General features: G+C 44.3%; 1 protein-coding gene across 1 annotated transcript in view; it reads left to right on the forward strand.

Annotated features, from left to right (window-relative positions):
• CEP41 (centrosomal protein 41) overlaps positions 1-25936 on the forward strand; it is a 1035505-nt gene that overhangs the window by 383686 nt on the left and 625883 nt on the right. Inside the window, exon 4 of the mRNA XM_044088672.1 lies at positions 5145-5292. Within this exon, the coding sequence (XP_043944607.1) occupies positions 5145-5292 (148 nt within the window). The remainder of the gene's footprint in view (positions 1-5144; positions 5293-25936) is intronic.

A 25936-nucleotide genomic window follows, 5' to 3' on the forward strand; every position in this document is an offset into this window, starting at 1 on the left:
AGCCAAGTATTGCAGCACTGCAGTCACTGGAGCCGAATATGGGTTTAGCATGGTATCCTTAGACCAGATGAAGAACCTTTTCCATTTATCCTGATATAGTCTTCTGGTGGATGGTTTATGAGAGGCCAGAATATGATGTCTTGAACGGGTGAGGTGAGATTGGCTTGCCTGGCAACTAACTGAAGTGGAGAAACCAAGCTGTCAGCTTGAGACTGGACAGATTTGGGTGGCTCAACACTTGGGGGTGAGTAATCCGATCTGGAAGAGGGTCCAGAATCCACGCTGGGTATACTAGGTGAGGTCGAAGGAAGGGGAACCAAACTTGTCGAGGCCAGAATGGAACTATGAGGATCACCTTGCATCTCAGCTGAAGAGCTTTCTTCAGAAATTGTGGAATCAGGGGAATGGGAGGATAAGCATAAAGGTGTCCCGTGGGCCAGTCTTGAATTAGAGCGGCCCTCAGGGACTCCCCCTTCGGGGGAATCCGGGTGAAATAGATGTTGCACTTGTTGTTTGATGGGGAGGCGAAAAGACCACGGCAAGGCTGGCCCCAGTGGCTGAAGATTTCTGTCGCCACCTCGGGATTGAGGGACCACTTGTGAGGCAGGAGGATGCATCTGCTCAGTTTGTCCGCAATTACGTTGGAGCTCCCCGGGATATGCGTTGGTATAAGAAAGCGGTTGGAAGCTATCGCCCACTGTCAAATTCTCATGGCGTCTCAACACAGGGGGTAGGACTTGGTTCCTTGCTTGTTGATATACCAGACCACTGGCATGTTGACTGAATTGCAGTTGTCCCAGAAAGGAGAAGCGAATGAAAAGCCTGCAATGCTAACAGCACTGCTCTCAGTTCCAGAACGTTGATATGCAGGTGGGCCTCTGAGGTGGACCATGCGCTTTGGACTGTCTTTCCCTGGAAATGCCCCCTCACCCGATCAGGGAAGCATCTGTGGTCTCAGTAGCCCTGGACTGAGGGGATTGAAATGGGCGACTCCAAAGTTCTGTGTCTGGCCTCATCCACTAAAGGAGGTCCTGTTTGCAGGAGTTGATTATTTGAATCTGGTAACTGAGGAGGTGATAGTTTGGGAACCATTGACAAAGGAGGAGCCATTGTAGGATCCGCATGTGTAGCTTCGCTAGGGGTACTATTGGAACTGAAGCTGCCATGGATCCCAGGTCCTAAAGAAGTTCTCTTGCTGAGACACTTGTTTGACAGAGTATCACTAGGAGCTGAAGCCTCAATCGCTGGAGTCTGTGATTTGGAAGTGACACTAGACAGGACTGGATACTGAACACTGCTCCATTGAATTCTGTTTGCAGGAGTAAGGTTTGATTTCTCCCAATGTATTGGTTTTCCCCAAAATTTTGCCAAAGAGATTGTATAATGCAGTGCTGTTACCAGAAGATGCTCTGTGGGGGTGGTGAGCCGCCAGTCATCCAAATATGGAAGCATCCGGAATCCTTGTACTCTCAAGTGAGCTGTGTCCACTGCCATGCACTTCGTGAACACACTGGGGGCTGTAGAGACACCGAAAGGCAGGGCACGAATTTGAGAATGACTGGCCCCTAGCAGGAAGTGAAGCAGACGCCTGGAGCGTTTGTCCATTTTGATGTGGTAGTACGCATCCCTTGGATCTATCGAGCACATCCAATCGCCTTCCCTTAAAAAAGGGAGAATGGACTGAACTGTGACCATCCAGAATTTGGTTTGGGTGACAGACTTGTTTAAGCTGCTGAGATCCAAAATGGGTCTCCAGTCCTCTGTCTTTTTGGCACCAAAAAGAATCTTGAGTAGAATCCGGATGCACGTTGGTCTAGTGGGACTGGAAGATGGCTTTATTATCTCTGAAGCTGTTTCTTCCCTTTGACTGGGTGAAACGTCCGGAAGCTTTTTTTGAAGATTTGGTTGACAAGAAAAGGGAATGGTGTAACCTCTGGTGATTATACTCTGCACCCAATGATCGGTGGTAATAGATTGCCAGGCAGCTTGTTGCAGAGAAAAATTGACCCCCGACTGCTTCCAGAGGTAAGCAATCTGGGCTGCTCCTCATGAGTGCTGATAAGGCTGTCCAGAGAAGGAGTCCGTGGAGCCTTGGTTATGAGGACCCCCACTGCCTCTGTAGGGGCGTCTTCTGGAATTGTTACTCCCTCTGCCCCTGGGGGTGTCATCACCACATGCGGCACAGAAACATCCCTGAGATTTTTTGTGCCACATTTTCCCACTCTTCTAATTCCTGGAGAAGGTACATCGAGGATTGAAAAATTGTAGGCCTATGGCAGACAGGGTCTTTCCATCTTGCTCGCACCTGGCTAGCGTGTCCTTCACTTTGTAGCCAAAAAGGGATAATGTTTCGATGGGAGCATTCAAAAGGGAAGACTTGAAGGGGTCCGCGAGGTCACAAATGCGCATCCAGGCATGACGCCTCATGACAATGCCCGAACTCGCTGCTGTAGCCGCCCCTTCAGTCGCATATGAGAGCAACCTCATGGACGAGTTTGATATTGATTCCAGGGTTGCGAGCTGCGAGGCCACTTTGTTCCTGACCTCATCAGACAGCTGTCCTGCGAGTGTCCCAGAAAGTTCGGAGATAAGTCCCTCTGGAGCCAAATGTGCCAAATAGTTCAGGGATCGTACAGCAAAGGTCCCTGATGCAAAAACTCGCTTCCCACATCTGCCCACCACCCGGGACTCCCTGTTGGATGGGTGGACAGCAGGACTTTCCTCAGCCACGTCCTTTTTCGTGGCCGCCACCACCACCACCACCATAGCATTGACTGTTAAACCCTGTGGACCAATGTGGGCTCTCCTCGGGAGGGGAAAGAATTTTGTCAGGTCTTTGAGGAATCACCTTAATGGAATCAGGGTTCTTCCAACCATGCCACACGAGTTGGACGAGCTCATCGGCAGGCGGGGTCACCCAAGAGGTAGAAGGCCGGGCATGGAAAGCCTGCAGGTACATGGACCTTTCAGATGAAGGGTTGGAGGGCTTCCAGTCACCTCTCTCTTTTTAGCATTTCCAGGAGGTGACCATGGGGACCCTTCAGCATCATCATAATCTGTGTCTTCCGTTAAGGACTCCTTGAGTGAGTCCACGTCAGAAGAGTGGGTACCCTTAACAGAGGTGTCTGCAGCTTCTGTGCTTGGTGCCCCGGGAGAGCGGTCTGTGGCAGCTGTAGCTCGGGGGGGGGGACTGGGGTTCCGACATCAAAGGAGTGCTTCCAGAAGCGAGAGCCCTCTCCAGCACATGAAAAGCAGGTCCGCCTGAAGAGGGATGGGAGGCCGAAACCGAGAAAGACAACCTTGGGACCTGGGTCACACCCCGCTCTGAGCCCACCCCCACGGATGGAGCCTCAAGCAGGATTGGTGCGGACATGGCTGTCAACACCAAGGATGTAACCGAGGCCAAACTCTGCTCCGTGCCCCGGGCTGAGGTGCCCGCCCTCTAATCCCCCGATTAAAGGAGTACCGATTCCTCAGGAACAGGAGACCAAAGGGACAAACCCAGAGCCTGAGAGAGGTCCCCACTGTAGGTGCTGAGGTGATGGGTTCCAAGAAGGACATTGGAGCAAAAGACTTTGGAACCGAAATTGTCAGAGGAGTGTAAGGAGGAGTTTGCGGAGAAACCAACCCAAGTCCTGCAGGCGGATGGGTCTTAGTGTGGGTATCCCCCTGGGGCTGCCAACAGCTGGTCCACAAGATGCACCATGTCATGTTCTGACAGGCTCCTGGTGGATCTAGTGGATACTCTGGACGGAGTGTCAGGTCGGTCAATGAACAGGCTATACATCTAGCCCAGAAATGGATCTACATAAGGGGAGTATCGGGTGCGTGGTGCAAAGTCTGCCAGTACCAGAGTCTCACTTTTCGAGACCAGGAGTAATGGGGTCAAATCCAACTTGGTCAGAAAAACACTTGGTGCCGAAGTGGCACTCTGAGCCAAAATGGTCAGTTCCAAAATTGGAACTGACGAAGGTATCGAAGGTGTGCCCTGAGCCGAAGTGGTCACAGGTGCCGAAGTCATAGTAGGCATACTGAGGTCTTTTTTATTGATGCCGGAGGCAGAACCGGTGCTGAAGGTGGTGACGGTATGGTAGGTTTCGAGATGCTCAGAACCAACAAGGACGGAGCCACAGCGCCAGATTTATGCTCAAAAGGCAACTTTGGGAACTTTGATTTCACAGGCTTACCTTGATTACCCGATGGTGAGGAGGGAACAGAGTGGGACCTTTTTTTGTCTTTTGTAGGAAAGGTTGAGACCTCCATTGCAGAAATGGCCTCTGAAAAGGGAGACCTAAGTAACCCTTTCAGTATCCATTTATTTTTGCGCTCATTTAGAGTGCATTGACTGAAACTCTGACAAATGTCACAAGGAGGTTGCACCGAAAGATGGGGCAACCCCAAACAGTATAAACAATCATCGTGGGAATCACTATTAGGTAACTTGCCATTACATGAAGCACAATGCCTAAAACCTGAGTTACCTTTCTTATCCGACATCTTAATAGAGAGACACCACAGGCAAACAGTATAACCAGTCAGAACTAATAAGTCATACACAGTTCAAAAAAGCCACATCGTTGCATCACTATAGTGAAATGTACAAGTAAAACAGAAACACAATTACTGAAACAAACACAGGCTAGGAAAGAAAGGAAAATAACAGCTATGGTATTGAAAGAATACCACAAGGGTAAGGGAGGAAAGGCCATACCAACAATGGTACTTGAAAGTTTACCAATGGTAACAACAGGTAAAGCAGAGAAGAAAAATCAAGGTCTGACAGAAGAAAACACACTAGAAATACTAATCGCTCAGTAAAAAAGGAAAATATTAAAAGTTTTCCACACAAAATATCAAATAAAGTTCTACTTAGCTGAGAAATCTGTTGAAACACAGCTTTACGGCTATGCGGCAAATGAGATCTAAGGTAATGGGGAGAAGGGCATGCTGGATAGAAGCTTAGCTCGAGAGTTTTTGGCTGGCGCGAGCTTGGTAAAAAGGCCGACTCAGTTCTGAGGGCTCGGAACCAAACCCATCAGTGATGAATGGAAAAAAGATTAACAACATCAGATAATTTATTTAAAAGGACTAAAACTGCAGCTTATGTAATGGACTAATGTGCATTTTTGTCTTTTCCTGACCAGGAAGTAATTCTCCCTCATCTGAATTTGATGAACTTTCACAGAGGGCAAATGGGGAAGGAGGTCATGAAGATACGATTGCTATCCCATGTCCAAACAGTAACATGGGAGCAGAAGAGCCTGTGCAGTCTGTTAGATCAACACTACAGAGGTACTTTCAGTGATTGTTTTTATGATTTATTTTTCCCTAGTGATATTCAGGCTAAATAAATTAGTCTGCTAGATCATTGTCCTGCAGCTGTGACTGTTTTTCGCACTAGAAAAAAAACATGGAACAAGCGGCAAGAGATAGCCTTCTGACAAAAAAAATGTGCTCATCCTTTCAGAAATTTAATGCGGCATTGTATTTCTGTCTTTCATTTGTTATCTTTGGGATGGGAAATTTGGGAAGCTGGAAATTGATGGTGTAATGATGAATGTTAGTGCATATGTTCCACAAGTTGGGTGTGCAATGGATGAGAGAAAAAAAATATGGAGCGAGTTGGATGAAGTGGTAATGACTGTACCCAAGGGTGAGAGACTGGTGATTGGAGCAGATTTCAATGGGCGTGTTGAAGGGAACAGAGGGGATGAGGAAGTGATGGGTAGGTAGTGTGTTAAGCAAAGGAATACAGAAGGTCGGATCGTAGTGGATTTTGCGAAATGGATGGACATGGCTGTGGTGAATACATATTTTAACAAGAGGGAGGAGCATAGGGTGACATACAAGAGGGGAGGAAGATGCACACAGGTGGATTATATCTTATGTGGAAGGGCCAGTCTGAAGGCGATTGGAGACAATAAAGTGGTGGCAGGGGGAAAGTGTAGTTAGGGCAGCATAGGATGGTGGTTTGTAGGATGACATTGGTGATCAAGAAGAGGAGGATGAGTGTGAGGGCAGCACCAAGGATCAAATGGTGGAAATTGAAAAAGGGTAATTGTGAGGTGGAGTTCAGGGAATAGTTAAGACAGGCTCTGGGTGGCAGTGAAGAGGTACCGAATAGCTGGGTAACTACAGCAGAGCTAGTAAGAGAGATGGCTAGAAAAGTGCTTGGTGTGACATCTGGAAAGAGGAAGGAGGACAAGGAGACCTGGTGGTGGAATGAAGTAGTACAGGAGAGTATACAGAGAAAGAGGTTGGCGAAGAAGAAGTGGGATTGTCAGAGAGGTGACGAAAGTAGACTAGTATAAGGAGATGAGGTGCATGGCAAAGAGAGAGGTGGCAAAGGCTAACGGATAAGGTGTATGAAGAGTTGTATGAAAGTTTGGACACTAAGGAGGGAGAACAGGACCTGTACCGATTGGCTAGACAGAGGGACCGAGCTAGTAAAGATGTGCAGCAGGTAAGGATGATAAAGGATAATGAAGGAAACATACTCACAAGCAAGGAGAGTGTGTTGAGCAGATGGAAAGAGTACATTGAGGGGCTGATGAATGAAGAGAATGAGAAGGGAGAGAAGGTTGGATGATGTGCGGATAGTGAATCATGAAGTGCAGTGGATTAGCAAGGATGAAGTAAGGGTAGCTATGAAGAGGATGAAGAATGGAAAGACTGTTGGTCCAGATGGACATACCTGTTGGAAGCATGGAGGTGTTTAGATGAAATGGCACTGGAGTTTTTAACTAGATTGTTTAATGAAATCTTGGAAAGTGAGAGGATGCCTGAGGAATGGAGAAAGTGTTTTGGTACCGATTTTTAAGAATAAGGATGATGTGCAGAGCTGTAGTAACTACAGAGGGATTAAATTGATCAGTAACAGCATAAAGTTATGGGAAAGAGTAGTGGAAGCTAGGTTAAGAAGGGAGGTGATTAGTGATCAGCAGTAAGGTTTCATGCCAGGAAGGAGCACTACAGATGCAATGTTTGCTCTGAGAGTGTTGATGGAGAAGTACAGAAAAGGTCAGAAGGAGTTGCATTGTGTCTTTGTAGACTTAGAGAAAGCATATGACAGGGTGTTTAGAGAAGTTGTGTTATTGTATGAGGAAGTCGGGAGTGTCAGAGAAGTATGTAAGTGTGGTACAGGATATGTACAAGGGTAGTGTGACAGCGGTGAGGTCTGTGGTGGGAGTGACGGATACATTTAAGGTGGAGGTGGGATTACATCAAGGATCAGCTCTGAGCCCTTTCTTATTTGCAGTGGCGATGGACAGGTTGACAGACGAGATCAGACAGGAGGCCCCGTGGACTATGATGTTTGCAGATGACATTGTGATCTGTAGTGAGAGTAGGGAACAGGTGGAGGAGACCCTGGAGAGGTGGAGATATGCTGTAGAGAGAAGAGGAATGAAGTTCAGCAGGACTAAGACAGAATGTGTGTGTGAATGAGAGGGAGGATAGAGGAATGGTGAGGATGCAGGGAGTAGAGGTGGCAAAGGTGGATGAGTTTAAATACTTGGGATCAGTAGTTCAGAGTTAATGGTAAGTGTGGAAGAGAGGTGAAGAAAGTACAGGCAGGATGGAGTGGATGGAGAAGAGTGTCAGGAGTGATTTGTGGCAGATGAGTACCAGTAAGAGTGAAAGGGGAAGGTCTACAAGAGGGTAGTGAGACTAGCTATGTTATATGGGTTGGAGACGGTGCCATTGACAAAAAAGCAGGAGTCAGAGCTTGACTTGGCAGAGTTGAAGATGTTAAGATTTGCACTGGGTGTGACGAGGATGGACAGGATTAGGAATAAGTATATTAGAGGGTCAGTCCAGGTTGGAAGGTTTGAAGACAAAATCAGAGAGGCAAAATTACGTTGGTTTGTACATGTGCTGAGGAGGGATGCAGAGTATATTGGGAAAAAGATGCTAAGGATGAAGCTGCCAGGTAGCAAAAAAAGAGGAAGGCCTAAGATAAGGTTTATGGATGTGGTGGGAGGGGACAAGGAGGTGGTTGGTGTGACAGAGCAAGGTGCAGAGGACAGGAAGAAATGGAAACAGTTGGTCCACTGTGTTGACCCCTAACTGGAGCAGCCGAAAGAAGAAAAAGAAAAATTTATCTTTGAGGTTAATTCCTTCATCCTCCTTTCCTCTGGTTCAGTGTCTGGCAGTAGTCTAAGGAAAAAAGTAGGGCAGTATCCTTGTGCAGTACAGCCCTGCTCACTGAAGTGCAGTGGGTCTCCTCAAAGTAGGAAATCAATAAAAGAGCAGAACTCTTAGCCAGCTTAGTCATTAGCTTCTTTGACAAGTGCTGTTATGTCCATTAAGTTACAATCTAATGATGTCAGTTTTCATTCTGTCCTCAACTTATGGGTTCAGATCCAGTCACTCTGATCTGAGACCGCCATTACAATAGCTTGTGGTAACCAAAACAAACTGTTGAGCTTCTCCCTTACCCATAACGCACCTTTCCTAAGTACCCTCAGATCTGGTTGCCATTATTCGCATTAAACGTGGTGATCAGTTGCTGTTGAGCAGACAAGTGAAATTATTTGAATTAAAATCTTCTCATCTCTTATATATACTTTTTTTCTGCATATTTCCTATTTATCTTTAAGCTTAGCTTGTTCCCTTACCAAATGATTGCTTTTTCTTGCTATAAATTTCCTTTCCTTTTCCATGTGAATGTACATTTGAGTACTATCTCTAGTATTCTTCTGCTTTACATTTAGTGTACCCCCCCCCCCCCCCCCAACAATGCTTTCTATTAATTTTTCTGGTCTTAACTATTTTTTCAGTATGGCAGATAGACACAGGGCCAACTGGCATTAAAAAGTGCGGGAATTGTCAGAGGAAAATGCCTTATTATAGGTTCATAGGTTCATACTAGGCTATCTGCCCTAGGGCATTTATGAGCCTAGCCAGTGTGTGTTTGGCTTTCGCCACCCATTTTAAATTAATTTTGCTATGCCCTTTTTCGAGGTTAGTATACTGTGCCTCTGTCTAACAGTGACACAGAAGTGATACCCGGGGTAAACCTACGATCTCCTATCCACTCAAGATTCCTCTTGAAGCGAGTCAATGAGGGACTCTGCCTAACCTGGACTGGGATTTTATTCCAGAGTAAAGGGAGCCTCTGGGTTATGAATCTGTCCCTCCAGCATGTCCTATTTATTTCAGTGCTGAGGTTCAAGTCTCTCGAACGCGTAGCTCGATGGGATTTGGATTTTCTGAGGTGCAGCATGTCCATTAATTCCGGGTTGGACATGGCTTTATACGTCAGGCACAGATAGCCTCTAAGCAGGCGGTATACCACTGAGTAGAGCTGGAGTTTCTTTAACCGTGCAGCATATGGCATCTGTTTGAGCCCTTTGATCCTCTCGGTGAGGTACTTTTGGGGTCATTCCAGTTGCTGCAGGTGTATGGTAAGGTACATCCCAAAAGGGGCATTGTACTCAATTATGGGCCTGATGAGGGATGAGTTAAAGAGGCACGATGACCTCCCCTGATCTAGATGTGAATCCCTTCATGATTAGGTGAGCTATATAAAATGTTTTTCTAACCACTTTGGCCACGTGGTTGTCAAATGAGAGATTGCTATCAACTTGAGTCCCCAGGTCCCTAATTACTTCTTCTCTACTTAATGGATTACCACCTATGTGGTAATTTGTGGGCACTTTGTTTTTGCCAAAGGGGATGACTATACACTTTTCGGCGTTTAGCTTGAGGCCATGGCTCTGGCACCAGTTGTCTGTTTCTGTGAGGCCCTTTTGGAGGATGCTTGTGTCAGCTGGAGAGTCGATTATGGCGCCCAGTTTGCAGTCATCTGCGAACTTGGTCAGCCACAGTCCTTCCGTGTTGGCCTGTACTTCCAAGAAATATATACCGAACAAGAGAGGTCCTAGGACTGAGCCTTGTGGGACGCCACTTGTAACTGGTTTGGAGTCTGACATGGCTCCAGCAATTCTAACCGTGTGGGTTCTGTCCTTGAGCCAGTTTGCAACCCATCTAGTGACATAGGGGTTTATATTTAAGCTGGTGAGCTTATCTATAATGCCCGAGTGGGGTATTGTATCGAAGGCTTTTGCAAGGTCCAAGTAGGCTGTGTGGACCACCTTACCCTCGTCAATGGCCTTGGTGACTGTTTCAAAGAAATCGACCAGGTTTAAGAGGCAGGATTTGCCCTTAACAAAGCTGAACTGGGTAGGATCCATTGTCTGTAGGTCCCCAATATCTTTATTTATGAGGTCCATGATGATCCTTTCCATAGCTTTGCAGATCAAGCTAGTCAGGCTTATGGGGCGATAGTTTCCAGGATCCGTTGAGGCACCACTTTTGTGGAGAGGGACTACTGTTGCTGTACGCCACTCTTTGGGTACATATCCTGTAGTAAGGCTGAGATTGAACAGTAGTTTTATGTTTGGGTTTAGCTCTTCTTGGAGTTCATGTAGGACGCAGCCCGGGACACCGTCTGGTCCCATTGATGCTGTGTTTTTTGCTTTGGAGAGGGCGGCTCTTACCTGAGCATCTGAGATGTCAGGGGGGCAGCACTCTGCTGGGATAGATATTTGCCCTTTGGTGGGGGGGGAGAAGTTTGCGCTGAACCTGTCAGCTAGGATGTTGGCAATGTCTGTGGGTTCGGTGTATTTTTTGTCATTTTGGACTAATTCTGAGCATATCTGGGAATTCCCACCCAGGTTCCTAACATAGCTAAAGAAAGCCTTGTGATTATCCTTAGTGTCCTGTGCAATTTTTCTCTCGAAGCTGGCCTTAGACGATTTTATGAGTGCCCGTAGTTTTTTGCTATTACTGATCAGAGATGCCTTCCCTTTTTGGGATTTTGCTCTGTCATGTAGCTTCCTCCTTCTATTGTATAGTTTGTTTATGGCTGGGGTCCACCAGACAGGACGTCTGCCTTTGGAGGATTGGGTCTTGATTTTATTTGGGATTGCATGATCCATGCATTCCTGAAGGTGTTCATAGAATGCGTTTATAAAGGATTCTGCGGTCTGGGCCATATTTTCCACAGGCCCGGGGGCTTTAAAGGATTCCACCTCGGTTTTGAGGAGTGTGAAATTTGCTTTAGAGAAGTTTTTCACTGTGGTTTTCTGGGCAGGGGATGGGGTCGGGATGTGAATATCCAGTGAGATTAGTTTATGGTCTGATCTTGCCAGTGAGGGATACACTTCTGGTCTGGAGCATAGAGTCCCCATGTTGGTGATGATCAGGTCCAGTATGTTTTCCCCTCTTGTGGGAGTGGTAACAAGTTGTTCCATAGCATTTGAGTTTATAAATTCTAGGAACCTTTGGGCTAGGGTGTTGGAGCTGGAGTAATGCTCCCAGTCTATGTTTGGGTAGTTGAAGTCGCCCAATATAATGGTGTTTGGAGAGACCTTCATATTTTCCAGTGTTCTCAGGAAGGCCGAGTGGGGTTCCTGGGTTTGGGAGGGTGGTCTGTAGCAGGCTATAAACTGGAAGGCAGTTTTCCCACTGTTAGTTGCACATGGATAGTCTCTGATGCTTCGTGCTGTGCCACCAACCTGGAGGTGTGAGTATCTTTGACGAATATTGATACTGCCCCTCCTTTTGTGGTTCGGTCCAAGTTTTGGGGCGAAAAGCATGGTATGAGGTGTAACCTGGTAGGGCTGGGGTGCTCTCGAGCCTTGAACCAGGTTTCTGTTACTGCACAGATATCGATGTTCTCCATGCTAAGGAGAGTTTCGAGTGCGTGCATCTTGAGGTTTAGACTTCTGGCGTTGAGTAGCATTATTCTTAGTTTTTTATCCCTTGTGATACCTATGGAGGTGGGTTTGTCTTTTGAGCCTTGCCTAAAAAAGGCACTATGGGGGTAGCAAGAGCCTTTGTCAATATCCGAAAGCCCAGGGGTGACAGGTGCAAGCCGTCCCTAGCGAAGCATCGTGGCTTATCGAGCATGTCATCCCAGGCTGACAGGCATTGGATCCCCTTTGAATGACTGACTCGCATAAACTGTGTCTATTGGTTGGGACCGTTCACCTTCAAGAAGATTGCTGTATATGCCACACATTCAACCATAGAGCTCTGGGTGAATGTAAAAATAAGGTAATACTTAGTTATCTTCCATCTGCATTCGGTGAGGCATTATCTGGAGCTTCTCCACTGAATAAACAAAAAAGGTCAAATCTACATCTTCTAACCCTTCCTCCTCTTTAAAAACATCAGAAAAGTCTAAGAGGAGACTTTTGTCCACTCTGACTTCTCCGTCGGATCCGGCAGTCAAAAGACGCAAGCTTTCACATCCAAAAGTCAAAACGAAGAAACCTACAGATCCATCCATTTTGTTGCATCTGACTTCAGACCAGACTAAATGGATTTGACTTCAAGCACCTCCTACTTTACCAAGGACCCAATACTCTCCTTCACTGGACCTAGTTCCATTGAATGTGCCCTTTTTCTTCCTGGAAAGTCCCAAGTCTCCCTCTCTGTGGTCTACTTCTAAATTTAAGTTTCAAAACTTCGAATTTCTTATGGTTGAGACCATTAAGATCGGAGGTTTTAAACTCTGAAATGTAAATAAAGGTAAAAAAAAAAAATCTTTTTTTTTTTACATTTTTGCAGGGGAGCAAGCCTCCCTGCGCCTCCCACATCCCTGCTAATTAAATATACAAACTCTGAGATTGCACTACAGTGAGGAAAATGGTAAATACACTGTTCAATGCTGTACAGTGATATCCATTCAAACTGTTCGAAGTTTCAAAACTTCGATCTTATGGTCTCAACCATAAGAAATTCAAAGTTTTGAAACTGCGCCCCTGACAGCACATCTGCCTATATATAGTAGTATTTACAAATAAAGAAATGTCTTCAGACAAGAATTACCTTTGAGAGTCCTACTTTCATTTTTAACCACATTTCTGTTGTGCGATGCTACACAAGCTCTTTCCACTACTGTATTCTTGTGGAGAACATGGTACTTCAACGGGGACACTGCTATTTTTTTTTTTTTTTTTCTTGTAAGACATGAGATTTTAGACTGGTGAGGCTACTGAAAAAGGGATGTATGTGCTTGATAGATCTTTAAGATGCCTGCTAACACAGAAATACAAGCACTCCAGGAGATTTCTCCATTTCAAGCTGGGAACCAGTCATTTCCAGTTTAGAGCTCTTCCCTTTGTATTCACTAAAGCACCCTCGCCCCAAGGTGTTTACCAGATGCATGGCAGCAGTGACAGCCTCTCTCTCTGCAGGGTTCCAGATGTTTCTGTACTTAAACAATTGGCTTCTCACCATGGCTCTGTTAATTCTCCAGTGGGACCTCTTACTGCAATTACTTCACCACCTGGAGATTTCCATGAGCAGGAAAAAGAGCTAATTGTTCCCATCTCAAAACTTAGAATTTATCAGATACCACCTAAACACCACTACACAGCCAATTTGCCTCCGTAAAGGGTTCATACAATTAGCCAAGTGGCATTACAAGTACTAGCCAATCTGCCCCCTCCAGCATGCTTAATTCTAAAATTGCTAGAACTGATGGCATCAACCATCATGATCATTCCTTTGTCCAGATTTTATATCAGGTTCTGCAATGTACTCTGTCCGATAGTCCCAAAGTCCTGTCCCCTTTAACACCCTGATCAGGATAATCTCTGTGCAGAACCCACGTAGAATGGTAGATCACATAAATAGCATTGACAGCAGGATGTCTGTTCTCTTCATTTTCCCCTACAGCAGTAGTTACCACAGACTCTTCATTTTTTGTTTGGGGGGGGGGAGTATTACAAGAGGAAGACTGTTCAAGGTACATGGACACCTTTAGAGACCAATCTCCACGTTAGTGTTCTGGAAATGAGAGCAGTCCTTTTGGCAATCCAGGCCAGGCACTGTAAGACTCTGATGTTCTTCATGTTTCACTGTTAGTCATTACATTTGGGTAATCTGCTGGCAGGTTGCCCTCAGTCGGCCTTAATAACAAAGTCTTGGGTCCTGCGTCGGTTGCTGTCTCCTCCTCTTTGACATCAGGTCGTCAGGGGTATAAAACATGCAGCCGACACCATTTTAATCCGTCTTTCTTGCCGCGCAGTGCCCGAAGCAGAAGCAGTTCGCAAGTGCCGGTCGGTATTTTCGAGTTTCAGAACCGAAGTCTTCAAACTAAAGCGAAGTACCCCGTTGGTGAAACTTTTTCTTGCTTCTTACCGATGTCAGTAAAAGTTAATAATTGCATTACTTGTGGGAAGCAAATACCTCGTAAGGATTTTCATTTGTACTGTAGTTCTTGCCTAGGCTCTGATCACAACGTGCCTTGCTGTCGGTTTTGTGCTAAATTTAACCAACGCACTATTAAGCGTCGGTATATTTTTGCTTCTAAATATTTTGGCTCAAGATTTCACTATCCTGAAATGTCGGTTAGCAATCAGACTACCGGAGTACACAAAAATCGCAAGGAAAAAGACAGAGACAGACCGTTGAGGTCCAAAACAGACGAGGCTTCTCCTAAGCCAGTCGCCGGTTCGCCATTACTCAGTGAGGTGCTTTCGCAGCCCCTGATGCCTGCAACTTTTGAGTCGCAGGCCTCTACCGAGACCCATTCGAAGTCCGGTATGCCGCGAGATTCTGCAAGTATTAAACCCGCGGATGTCTCTCCCTTGGATGGGTCCAGAGCCGCTGAGCAGGCACCGGCTGCTGAGGGTGTTTTCAGGCCTCAACATTTGTTTATTAAACCGACGGCATCGTGAAAAACAAGGCCAAAACCAAATTCTGTGTCTAAAAAACCGACGCATGAGTTGTGTGCTCAGGCCTCTATGCCTAAAAAACAAATTATCAAAATGGCTGAGGATTTAATTACTTTAATCAGGGGTTCCCAACACCCCCTCCCCCCCGCTAAGAGGCCTAGGCACTGATTATGAATCTTCAGATCAGGTTTCCATTTCTTCTGATTCCTCTTCTGATCAGGAATTATCCATTCCACCTTATGAGGACTCTGATGCAGAGGAATCCATCCCTTCTGCTTCTCCTCCTGAGGATTACTCTTTTGGAGAGACTCTGCATACTTTAAGGGGAACATTTTCACTGGGGGAGTCAGGACTTCTCAGTCTCGAAAAAGAGGCTTAGAGATTTTCTTCTTCCTCAGCATAGGCCTTTGGCAATACCTCCTGTATTAGACATTGTTGATGATGTGTTCTCGGAATCAAGCATGGCTCCTGATTCCCTGTCTTTGGCTCCTAGTAAGCCAGACAGATATTACAGGGTTCCTGACTCCCACAAATTTATTTTCAAAAATCCTGCTGCTGACCCTGAAACTATTTCTCAGGGTCCCAAGGGTGTTAAGGCTTCTACAGCCAAAAATCTTACACCTTCTGATAGAGATTCCAGGGTGCTGGATAGATGGGGAAAGAAGGTTTATACGTCTGCAACCTTGGCAATCAGGGCTTTAAACTGCCAGTTTCATATGCTTAAATATCAACAGCATGTTATGGGCTTACTGAAACAGAAAATGATGTTGATTTCTGATTGTGTGGAAAATAGAGTTACAGGATTTATTGCATTCAGCAGAACATGGTGGAAAGCATACTTTGCAATGTGGTTTTGATTCCTTGGAGGCCTCTTGCAGGGCTGCCGTAACTGGATCTGTGATAAGAAGGCATGCCTGGCTCAAGGAGCAAAATCTGCCTGATCATGTTAAAGCTAAATTGTTGGATGCCCCTTTACAGCAGGGCAGTCTGGTAATAAGGCAGAAGAGGTTTTAAAGAAAATGGAAGACAAAGCTAAATCTATGCAAACTGTAAAAGATTTCTTGCAAGTGCAGCCACCCAGCTTCAGTAGACACTGGCCTACTAAGAATTGGTCCTTTCCTGTGTCCAACAGAGCAAACCCAGATGCTCCAAAGGCTCCAGATTTCAATCACAACGATCTTACAGGTGAAAGCATTGGGATGCCTCCACCACCAAGTCAGGAGGTAACGAAGCACAACCCTACAGTAAACAGTCTCAATGACTTCCCTCTGCCATCTCCAAGCACGTATCTTTTGGCAGCCCCCTTGGGGGGGAAACTAGCACTTCATGCTCAAAATTGGCATTTAATTACCCAAAACAAGTGAGTATTAAGCATAGTATCCCAGGGGTACAGATTTCATTTCCACACGTTGCCAATTCCAAACGGATGGCCAGATCTGCCACCAAACCAGTGGGCAGAGGCCCAGAAACAAGTCATGTCCCTCATGGCTATGGGGGCTATTCAACCAGTGCTTGAGGCATACTTGCATATCCCAATAAGGGAATCTTGCAGAAGATACCTCCGCTTCAAAGCAGGCTTTTTGCATTACCAATTCTCTGCACTGCCCTTTGGCTTATCTACTGCGACCAGGGTCTTTACAAAGTGCCTGGCACCAGTGATTGCATTTTGCAGACAAAGAAACATTCAAATTTATCCAAATCTGGACGATTGTCTCATTCAGGCAGAGGACAAGGACACTCTTCTTCAACATCTGGCATTTGTAAAAAGGCTAAAGCATGCATAGGGTACACCATAAATGAAAAGAAATCACAACTGGTACCCTCTCAAATAATTACATTCCTGGGTGCAAGCTTGAATACAACTGCCCAGATGGTTTACCTCATGCCAGACAAACAAATTCAATTGACAACATACTTCAAACATGTGGCAACAAAAACCCAGCTATCTGCAAGACAAATTCTGCAGGCTTTGGGATTCATGGCATCCTGCATTCTACTGATTCCATATGCAAGACTGCATATGAGGAAACTTCAGTGGTACCTAAAAAGCTTATGGAGTCAACATTGTCACAGCCTGGAAACAATGATTCCTCTCATTCCCTGCCTGCAACAGAAGTTTCTTTGGTGGGCAGAGGCATGTCACCAAAACGAGGGACTGTCATTCACTCTACCCTCTGCCATCCAAACCCTAACTACAGATGCATCAGACTATGCTTGGGGGGCCCATCTGGCAGGGAGATGCTTTCAGGGCAAATGGAGCCCAAACCAAGTGCATCTACACATCAAGCAGAAAGAAGTGCTAGCTGTACAGAATGCTCTGACAGCCTTCAAGGACTTCCTTCATCCAGGACAACTACTGATAAAGACGGACAACACTATAGTTATGTGGTACATAAACAAGCAGGGGGGTACCCACTCCTACCCCCTTTGCAGACTAGCCATGGCCTTGTGGAACACAGCTTTGTCTTACCAAATATATCTTCAAGCTCAATTCCTGCCAGGAAAGCAAAATATTCTGGCAGACGACCTAAGCAGAAATCTTATTGACCCGCACGAATGGAAACTGGATCCACAAATCTTCAGCATGTTAACACAGAAATGGGGGAGCCCAGACATAGATCTATTTACCTCTCCCCAAAACTATCAGTTGGGCAAATTCTGCACAAGAACTCATCACAAAAAAGCATCGAAAGTGGATGCTCTATCCTTCAGCTGGAAAAACCTGTCAGTCTATGCCTTTCCCCCTCTACCTCTACTCTCCAAGGTCTTACTAAAAGTCAGACAGGAAAAACCAAAAATGATTCTAATTGCTCCGGTCTGGCCTTGCCAGCACTGGTACCCGCTTCTCAGGAATATGTCACTCCTTCCTCCGTGATACTTGCCTCAAACACCTCACCTTTTGTCTCAGCAGAACTATCATATTCTGCACACTCAGCTCCAAACTCTGAATCTTGCAGCATGGCTAATAAACTAATTTCACCAACCACATCTCTCAGCAAACCTGTGATGGATTTCATTTTGGAGGCCATAAGGCCTAGTACTAGAAAATCTTATGCTGATAAATGGAAGAGATTCTGTGCTTGGAACCAAGCACAAGGAATAGACACAGCAAAGCCCAATATTCCTCAGATTTTGCAATACTTAACTGAGATGCTTCACAAGGGCCTATCGTTTTCTTCAATAAAAATCCATGCCTCTGCCATCTTGGCTCATTACAACAAAGAGCTTCCCCTCTTTTCTCATCCCCTGCTAAAACAGTACCTCAGAGGGGCCAAAAATTTATGACCTCCCGGGAGAGCGCCAACTCCTGCATGGGACCTCAATTTTGTGCTGGAAAAACTCACCCTACCTTCTTTTGAACCAAGCAGCTACTGCGGATATAAAATTTTTTCTTGGAAGACAGCCTTTCTTTTGGCAGTCACTTCAGCTAGAAGGGTTTCAGAACTACAGGCTCTCATGGCAGTGGAGCCTTTCATTATATTTTACCCGGACAGGTTGGCCCTCGGGGCTAATCCTTCCTTTATGCCTAAGGTGGTATCCAGTGTGGCTCTTAACCAGACCATTCACCTGCCAATTTTTTTCCCAAATCCGCAGAACAAGGGGGAGCGGATTCTGCATTCATTGGATGTACACAGACAACTAAGATTCTACTTAAACAGGACAAGATCTCTATGAAAGTCTGAGCAACTACTGGTGGCATTTGCTGCAGGATCATAGGGGAAGGCTATATTAAAGCAGACTGTTTCTAAATGGATAAGCCATTGCTTTCGTTTCTGCTACTTGCACCATGGTAAACCTGTGCCCAAGGACATCAGATCCCATTCCACCAGGGCTGCCTCTACGTCAGTAGCTTTTCTCAGAGTGGTCCCTACCCAGAGACATTCTAGAAGCTGCTACTTGGAGCTCATTTTATACATTCACAAAGCATTACCATTTACCTCTCTCTTTTAAATCCAGGGCAGGCTTTGCCACTGCAGTCCTGCAGGGCCTTATAGCTGCTCCTAATGCTGTTTAGTTCCATCCTCCCATCCATAGCTTTGGGATTCAGCCCAAATGTAATGACTGCAACAGTGAAACATGAAGAACATAATACAGTTGTGTACACTTACCATAAATGTAGATGTTCGAGTGTATTCACTGTTGCAGTCCGGGTTACCCACCCGCCAGCCCGCTTTCTATACCTTTTTCTTTCCTTCACTATGCTCAAAAGCCTTGTTGGTGTATTTGCTTTTAGATGAAGGTAAATTCTGTGTGTTCTAAAGTGCATTTATATATTTACAGGTTTATTTATATATATATATATATATATATATATATATATATATATATATATATGTATGTATGTATATATGTATGTATATATATATATATATATATATATATATATATATATATATATATATGTATGTGTGTATATATTTTTTTTTTTTTTTTTTGCTTCCCATTTGGGGGGCACCTGACATCTGGGGCAAGAAAAACTGATTAAAATGGCGTCGGCTGCATGTTTTATACCCCTGATGACCTGACGTCATGGAAGAGGAGACAGCAACTGACGCAGGACCCAAGACTTTGTTATTCAGGCCGACTGAGGGCAACCTGCCAGCAGATTACCCAAATGTAATGACTGCAACAGTGAATACACTCGAACATCTGCATTTATGGTAAGTGTGCACAACTGTACTTTTTAGTAGGTGTGATTTCAATTTAGAAAATGTCAGTAGTGTGGTACATCAACAAAGTGGGGGGGGGGGGCATGTCTTATCCTTTATGTCGAGAAGCCATGAGTGTTTGGCAGTGGACAATGTCGTCTTAACATTTTTGATACAAATTCATATCCAGGGACTTCCAGTGTATTAGCAGACAAATTGAGCTGGAGTTTTCTGTTGCCCCACAAGTGGTCCTTCAATCCAACAGAGCCAAACAAAATCGTACATCTCTGCAGCCAACCTTGCTGCAACCTGTTTGCTTCCTACCTGAATAAGAAATGCAGTAGCTACTTTGCTCTAATCCCTGCACAGGGACAGTCACCAGTGTTCTAGTCTACAATTGGCCCCAGGTCTCCTGTATGCATTATAGTAGAGAGTCAGTTATCTGAACTAACTGGGTAGTTCAGATACTCAAATTGTTTGGATAATAAAACACATAATTAAACTGGATAAAAAACTTCTAAAAGTGCCTTTGATGAATATTAAACAAGAAAAATAAAACAAATGTACTGTAAATACAAAACGATACAGTATATTGTTGTAGTAAAAGCCTCTTCATAACTTGGTCCACTTTTTCCAACTTCTTCACCATCCTCATCTCCAACATCATTGGTCACTGCCTTTTCTTATTGCACAAATGACAAAATTTCATCATCATTGAAAAATTGAAAGCCAGGATCATTGTCGTTTTCTAACCACATTTGTGCATCATCTTTATCACAGTCAGAAAATCCTGGGATGACTTGTAACATGTCCACAATTTTTAGGTCCTCACTGGCATCCACATCATTTGTCTCATTTTCTCCTCTTTCGTCCAGCAAATCTATTCCATGCCTTTTTAATAATGTCCTTGGGCACAGGTTTACCATCTTGTGAGAATGTGTTCCAAGCATCAGCCACCATATAACACTGTAAGATTTAAGTCTTTTAAAAAGACCACCGCACTTTCCTCATCTTCCACCAATAATAAACGACATAGGACTTGCTTCTTATACACTTTTTAAAATTTTCTGTAACACCTTGATCCATTGGTTGAATCAATGCTGTTACATTTGGAGGCAAAAAAAATCACTTCAAAATTTTCATCAGCTGCATTCAATTTCTCCACTCTTTCTCTCTGAACGTCTTTACATTTGGGATGAACTCATTTGTATACCAATCAAGAAATATTTCACAGTTCATCCAAGCACTCTTCTGTAATGTGTGGCACAGTGGGAGACATGCCACATTTTTGAAACATCGGGTCATTTTGGCTTTGTCGATCATTAATGGGGGGTAAGAGATGGCTTCCAGTGGCTTTTGCAGTAAATTGTTTTGGATGATTTTATTTATTCATTTTATTAAAAGGAAGTATCCACGGTCCCTTTTGTGCTTTTTTCTTTGGCTTTTGCAGTTACTATAATTGTTACTTGCTCTTTGCTAACTTTAAAACCGGGGACCGCTGTTTCTCGCCTAGATGCAAGTGATTTACGAGGCAATGATTTCCAGTATAAACCAGTTACATCTGCATTGTACATGTCATCTATTAAATAGCCTTCTTTTTCCAAAAAGGCCAAGGATGTTTCTTTAAATATTTCAGTGGGAAGCACATCATCAGATAAGCATTCCCCTTGAAACTCTAATTCTCATATGCCATGATGGGATTTAAAGTTCTGTAACCAGCCACTGCTAGCATTAAAGTAAGATGGGCCATCGAGCTTATTGTTTAACTCAAATATTTTTTCACACAATAGCAGACCAGGGATAGGTTCCCCTTTGCTTCTTCTTTGCACAAACCATAAATGCATAACCTCTTCTAATTTTTTGTCTTGCGGGTTTTTCATGTTTTTTTCTATTTTTTGACCCATGTTCACTGTACAAATTTGATGCAAACTTCAAAATTATATCCTTTTTTACTTTTAATATCAGAGATTGTAGCCTTCCCAACATTGAAAATCTTTACAAGAGATTATCCAGTTTCACCCTTTTCTAGTCTGTTGATAATTTGTATTTTTGTTTCAACAGGTAAGACATCGCAGTTCCTTTTTCTTGTGGATGACATATTCGCACACAAATATACCTGTAACAAAAATAACAGAACTGAATACAGTATTGTATGCCCATGCAGGTGCCCCAAATTTTTCTGCTCCACAGATTAGTCACATCCTATAGATGACTCATCATCAAAGTGTGCGTCCGCCACTCACTCACTACATATTTACCTTTTAGAAAATAAACTGTACTGTATAGTACAATGGTTAAGGGGTTTACCTTACTGACTCAAGGTGCAGGGTTTGATTCTCGCAAGTAGTAATTGGTAAGGCTTAAAATGGCAGTTTACCCTAGTACTGTACTAATCTAAGAACCTATTGTATTTAGATAGAATTTAAAACTTATTTCAAATTTTGTAGCACAAACATTGATAGACATTTGCTAAACAAAGCAATACAGTCTCACAATGAAAACAGACTTAGCATTAAAACTTTTCTGCCCTTAAACTCACTTTCATTGAAACTTCCATTCAAAGAAAATGCATCTGTCCTAATGCGGACAAAATGTATCTTTGGGCTTTTTTTCAAATCATCGTCCCCTTGCACATTTTTAGGACCATGCATACATATAAAGACCTTCCTGATTGTATTAAATTATATTCCCTGTATAATACAGCACAAGAGTGTTTTAAATTTGTAGATCTGATGTTGTCAATCTTCATTCATTCTTGACTGATGGGTTCAGTTCCGAACCCTTGGAACTGACTCAGTTGTTAAAGAAAGCTCGTGCCAGCCAAAAACTCTCAAGCTAAGGCTCTACCTGTACTGCCTGTCTTTTCATTACCCTAGGTCTCATTTGCCGTGTAGAAAATTGGATGTGTCAGCCGTAACTCTCAGCTAAGTGCTCAAAATTGTTTCTGTTTTGTCTATTACCCTACCTTGTATGCCTTCATACCTTTATTTAATTCCATTTTTGTGTGACTTTGTTTAAAACTTTTTACCCCCTTATTTACCTCGGGGTATCTCTCCTTTACCATTTTTGATATTAGTCCTCTCCATCCTGCTTACCATTTAAACAGCATCTAAACATCCAGATCTTAAAATCATCGGCTCCATAAATAGGCAATGAAGAAATAATATATACCAACCTCATAATAAACCAGAACAAAACCATCAACATAATTGGATGCTACTTCCCACCTGGCCAAAACATCCCTCTACTAGAAAACCTCCTCAGCTGGTCTACCCACCATCTTCCCCAAGAAACTACTGGCAATCCTGTTCTGGCAACCATCCAACCCATCATGTAAACCTTCGTGGCTTCACCCAACTAGTCCAGTCGCCAACCAGGATAAATAAAAACTTCAGCAAGCACACTACCCTGGATTGGATACTAGTCAGTAAGAGCCCCCAGTCATATATAACAGACTGCTTATCAGATAGCCTCAGTGATCACTCCCCAACATTCCTACTCAAAAAATACCTATACCAAGCTAAACCGGTCATCTACTGTCAAATACGTAAAAAAACTAAACTTTAACCCACTCACATTCATCTCATCCCTCAAAGAATGTAACTGGCATCCTCTAAAGTACCTCAGTCTTGATGACGCAGTTGAATTTTTTAATACTACCTTCCTGAGCATCCTTAATTACCATGCACCCATAAGACTTTCCAGAACCAAAGCACAACCCTCCCCATGGCTACAGAAAACCACTAAATCAGAAATGAAAAACAGGGATAAAGCCTGGGAGCACTGGCGCAAAGCCAAAACCCCCTCAACTAGACAGAAATTCCTAGAACTACACAATAGAGTCAAAAAGCTAATAAAACAGGACAAATTCCAATACTACCAGTCTGCCCTAGACTCCTCACAACACAGTCCCAAACAATTATGGTCCTCCATAAACTCCATCCTCCACCCAGGTAAAGTCAATACCCCTCCTCCTAACATCCCTCACGCCTCAGAAAATATTGCTACCTCATTCAACACACACTTCACACAAACCATACTATCACTAGCTAAACAACACAACCCCCCTCCCCTCCAACCCACACCTTCAACTAGTAATCTCCCCACTGCCTTCTCTTTTTCTCCTGTACCTACCTCCAACATAAAAAAAACTCTTAACTAAACTTAAGCCCACCAAATTAGCAGCAGACAACCTCCCAAGTGAATACCTACAAATCGCAGCTGATGCTCTGGCCTACCCAGTATCCATCGTGATTAACCGATCTCTGTCAGAAAGTTACGTTCCCACACTGGAAAGTATCACATATAATTCCCCTTCACAAAGGTGGACCCTCCACAGAACTAACCAGTTACCGCCCCATAGCTATTCTCTCTCCACTCTCCAAAATACTAGAGAGATGCATACACTCTCTGGTCTCAGACTACCTCCTTACTAACAACCTCCTTTCCAATACTCAGCATGGTTTCCGACCAAACCATAGCACCACCACTGCCTTAGTCTCCTTTGCTAACACTATCCTTCAGCATAAAAACAATGGCCATCTCTCCTCTGCTACTTTCCTAGACCTATCTAAAGCATTTGACATGGTCCCACATAAACAACTTATCTCTGTCCTCAATAACCTATCCTTCTCTCAATCAGTCACCAACTGATCTGAGTTACCTGTCTGACCGCCAACAATCTGTTGTATGGCAGAATGACATATCTCCCCAACTACCTGTCTCCATAGGGGTTCCCCAAGGATCCATCCTTGGACCCCTACTCTTCTCTGTTTTTACCAATAATCTAGCCTCTGCCACCAAACATGGCACACTCATACAATACACAGATGACTCTGCCATCATCTGCTCAGCCCAGTCCCTACCCAAACTGCAAAAAGTCACACAGGTAGCCTTTTCCTCTGTTGAAACTTGGTTATCCAATGCCCAATTAATACTCAACCCAAACAAAACTAAGCTACTCATCTTCCAACCCACCAAACATACTCAAAACAACTCCCACTTTAACATCACAGCAAAAGACAACACCACTGTATACCCAACTGAACACACCAAATTGCTAGGAGTGGAAATAGACAAACTAAAATTTGACATTCACATATCCATGACCATAAAAGTCCACAAAAAACTAGGAGCGTTATACAGAAATAAGCAACTTCTCACCAAAGCAGCAAAGATTTCAGTAGGAAATTCCCACCTTATCTCCACCCTACTTTATGCCTCTCCAATATATACCAACCTAAGGCAATGCGATCTAAACACGCTAGAGACCTGCTACAACAAAATCGCCAAATTTGCCACAGGAGCATCCTGCCGTAGTCACCACTGCCTCTCACTTGCTGAACTGGGCTGGCTTGAACTCCCTCACCTCCTTCAAAGGTATCAACTCTCACTCTCCCACAAACTAGTAAACCATCCACTGAATGTCCCATCCCTCCAGAATCTACTCCAACCCTATCGCACCACCAGACAACTAAGATCCAGCAACAAAAATCACTTGCAGATCACTAAAGCTAATAACTCTGCTGGTGAAGCACTATTCTCTTGTGCCATAGCCAAATTATGAAACTCCCTCCCACCCACAATTACCTCCATACCATCATGCACCCGCTTCAAAACTTTACTAAAAACGCACCTGAAACCATGCTGGTTATGCCCTTGCAACTCCCACTCTAATATCACCCACCTCATCCAACCACTACCTTTCTTTCCACTCCACTGACTACCTTGATTATAGCAAGCTCAGATGATCATAAGCCTAGTACTTATTATACAGCAGGAACTTCTTATTGTAACATTTGATCTGAAGTAGTTACTTCAGTGGTCTGCAACCTGTGGGTATCGGATCCGATCTCGGATCCGAGCCGGCAGCTTTCCAAGCTACAAGATCCCAGCTCCTCCCCCCTACCCATAATCCCCTGCTATGTGCTACATTACCTCAGATCGTTTTTTGCCGCAGCTGAAGCAGCTACTTTTGAAGAGCTCCTTGGCTTTTGGTGAGATTGAACTTTTTTTCTTCTTTGTAAAAAAAAAAAAAAAACTAACTTGTGTGAGTGTTTAGTTTTCTTGGGTTAAGTTAGCGAAAGTGTAGTTGGGTACCTTTGTTACCCCCTTCTAACTAGTTTTGTTTCTGTTAGTTCCCGCCTTTCACCCTCCCCCCTCTTAGTTGTTTGGGTGTGTTTTTTGGTGTGAGTGGTGTTATGGCTGAAGGGCCTAAGGCGGTGTTCTCAAAGTGTACTGAGTGTGGCCATAAGCTTTTGCCGGCTGATGGCCACACTCAGTGCGTTTTATGCTCAATCTGCACGGCCTTTAATCCCCGAGCTATTAGGGACAGGAAGAACAAGCTGATCCTGGCGGGCTTGTTGCCTCAGGAATCAGCTTCTTCTTCCTCCCCCTCTCATGCACAGGCCGTCTCCACAGCCCTTGTGCCTTCTGGGCCCCCGACTCAACCTCCCTCTTTGGGTTTGAGTTCGGGGGATTCAGGTACTTCCACTACGGTGGAAAAAAAGGCATAAAGACAAGGGACATAAGTCCCACAAAAGGCGGGCTGAGACTCAACCCTCAGCCCCGCCATCTAAGTTGACTAAGTCTCCC

Source organism: Protopterus annectens, chromosome 11.part0 (assembly GCF_019279795.1).
Source record: "Protopterus annectens isolate FY-2018-M chromosome 11.part0, PAN1.0, whole genome shotgun sequence".
Taxonomy (NCBI): Eukaryota; Metazoa; Chordata; order Ceratodontiformes; family Protopteridae; genus Protopterus; species Protopterus annectens.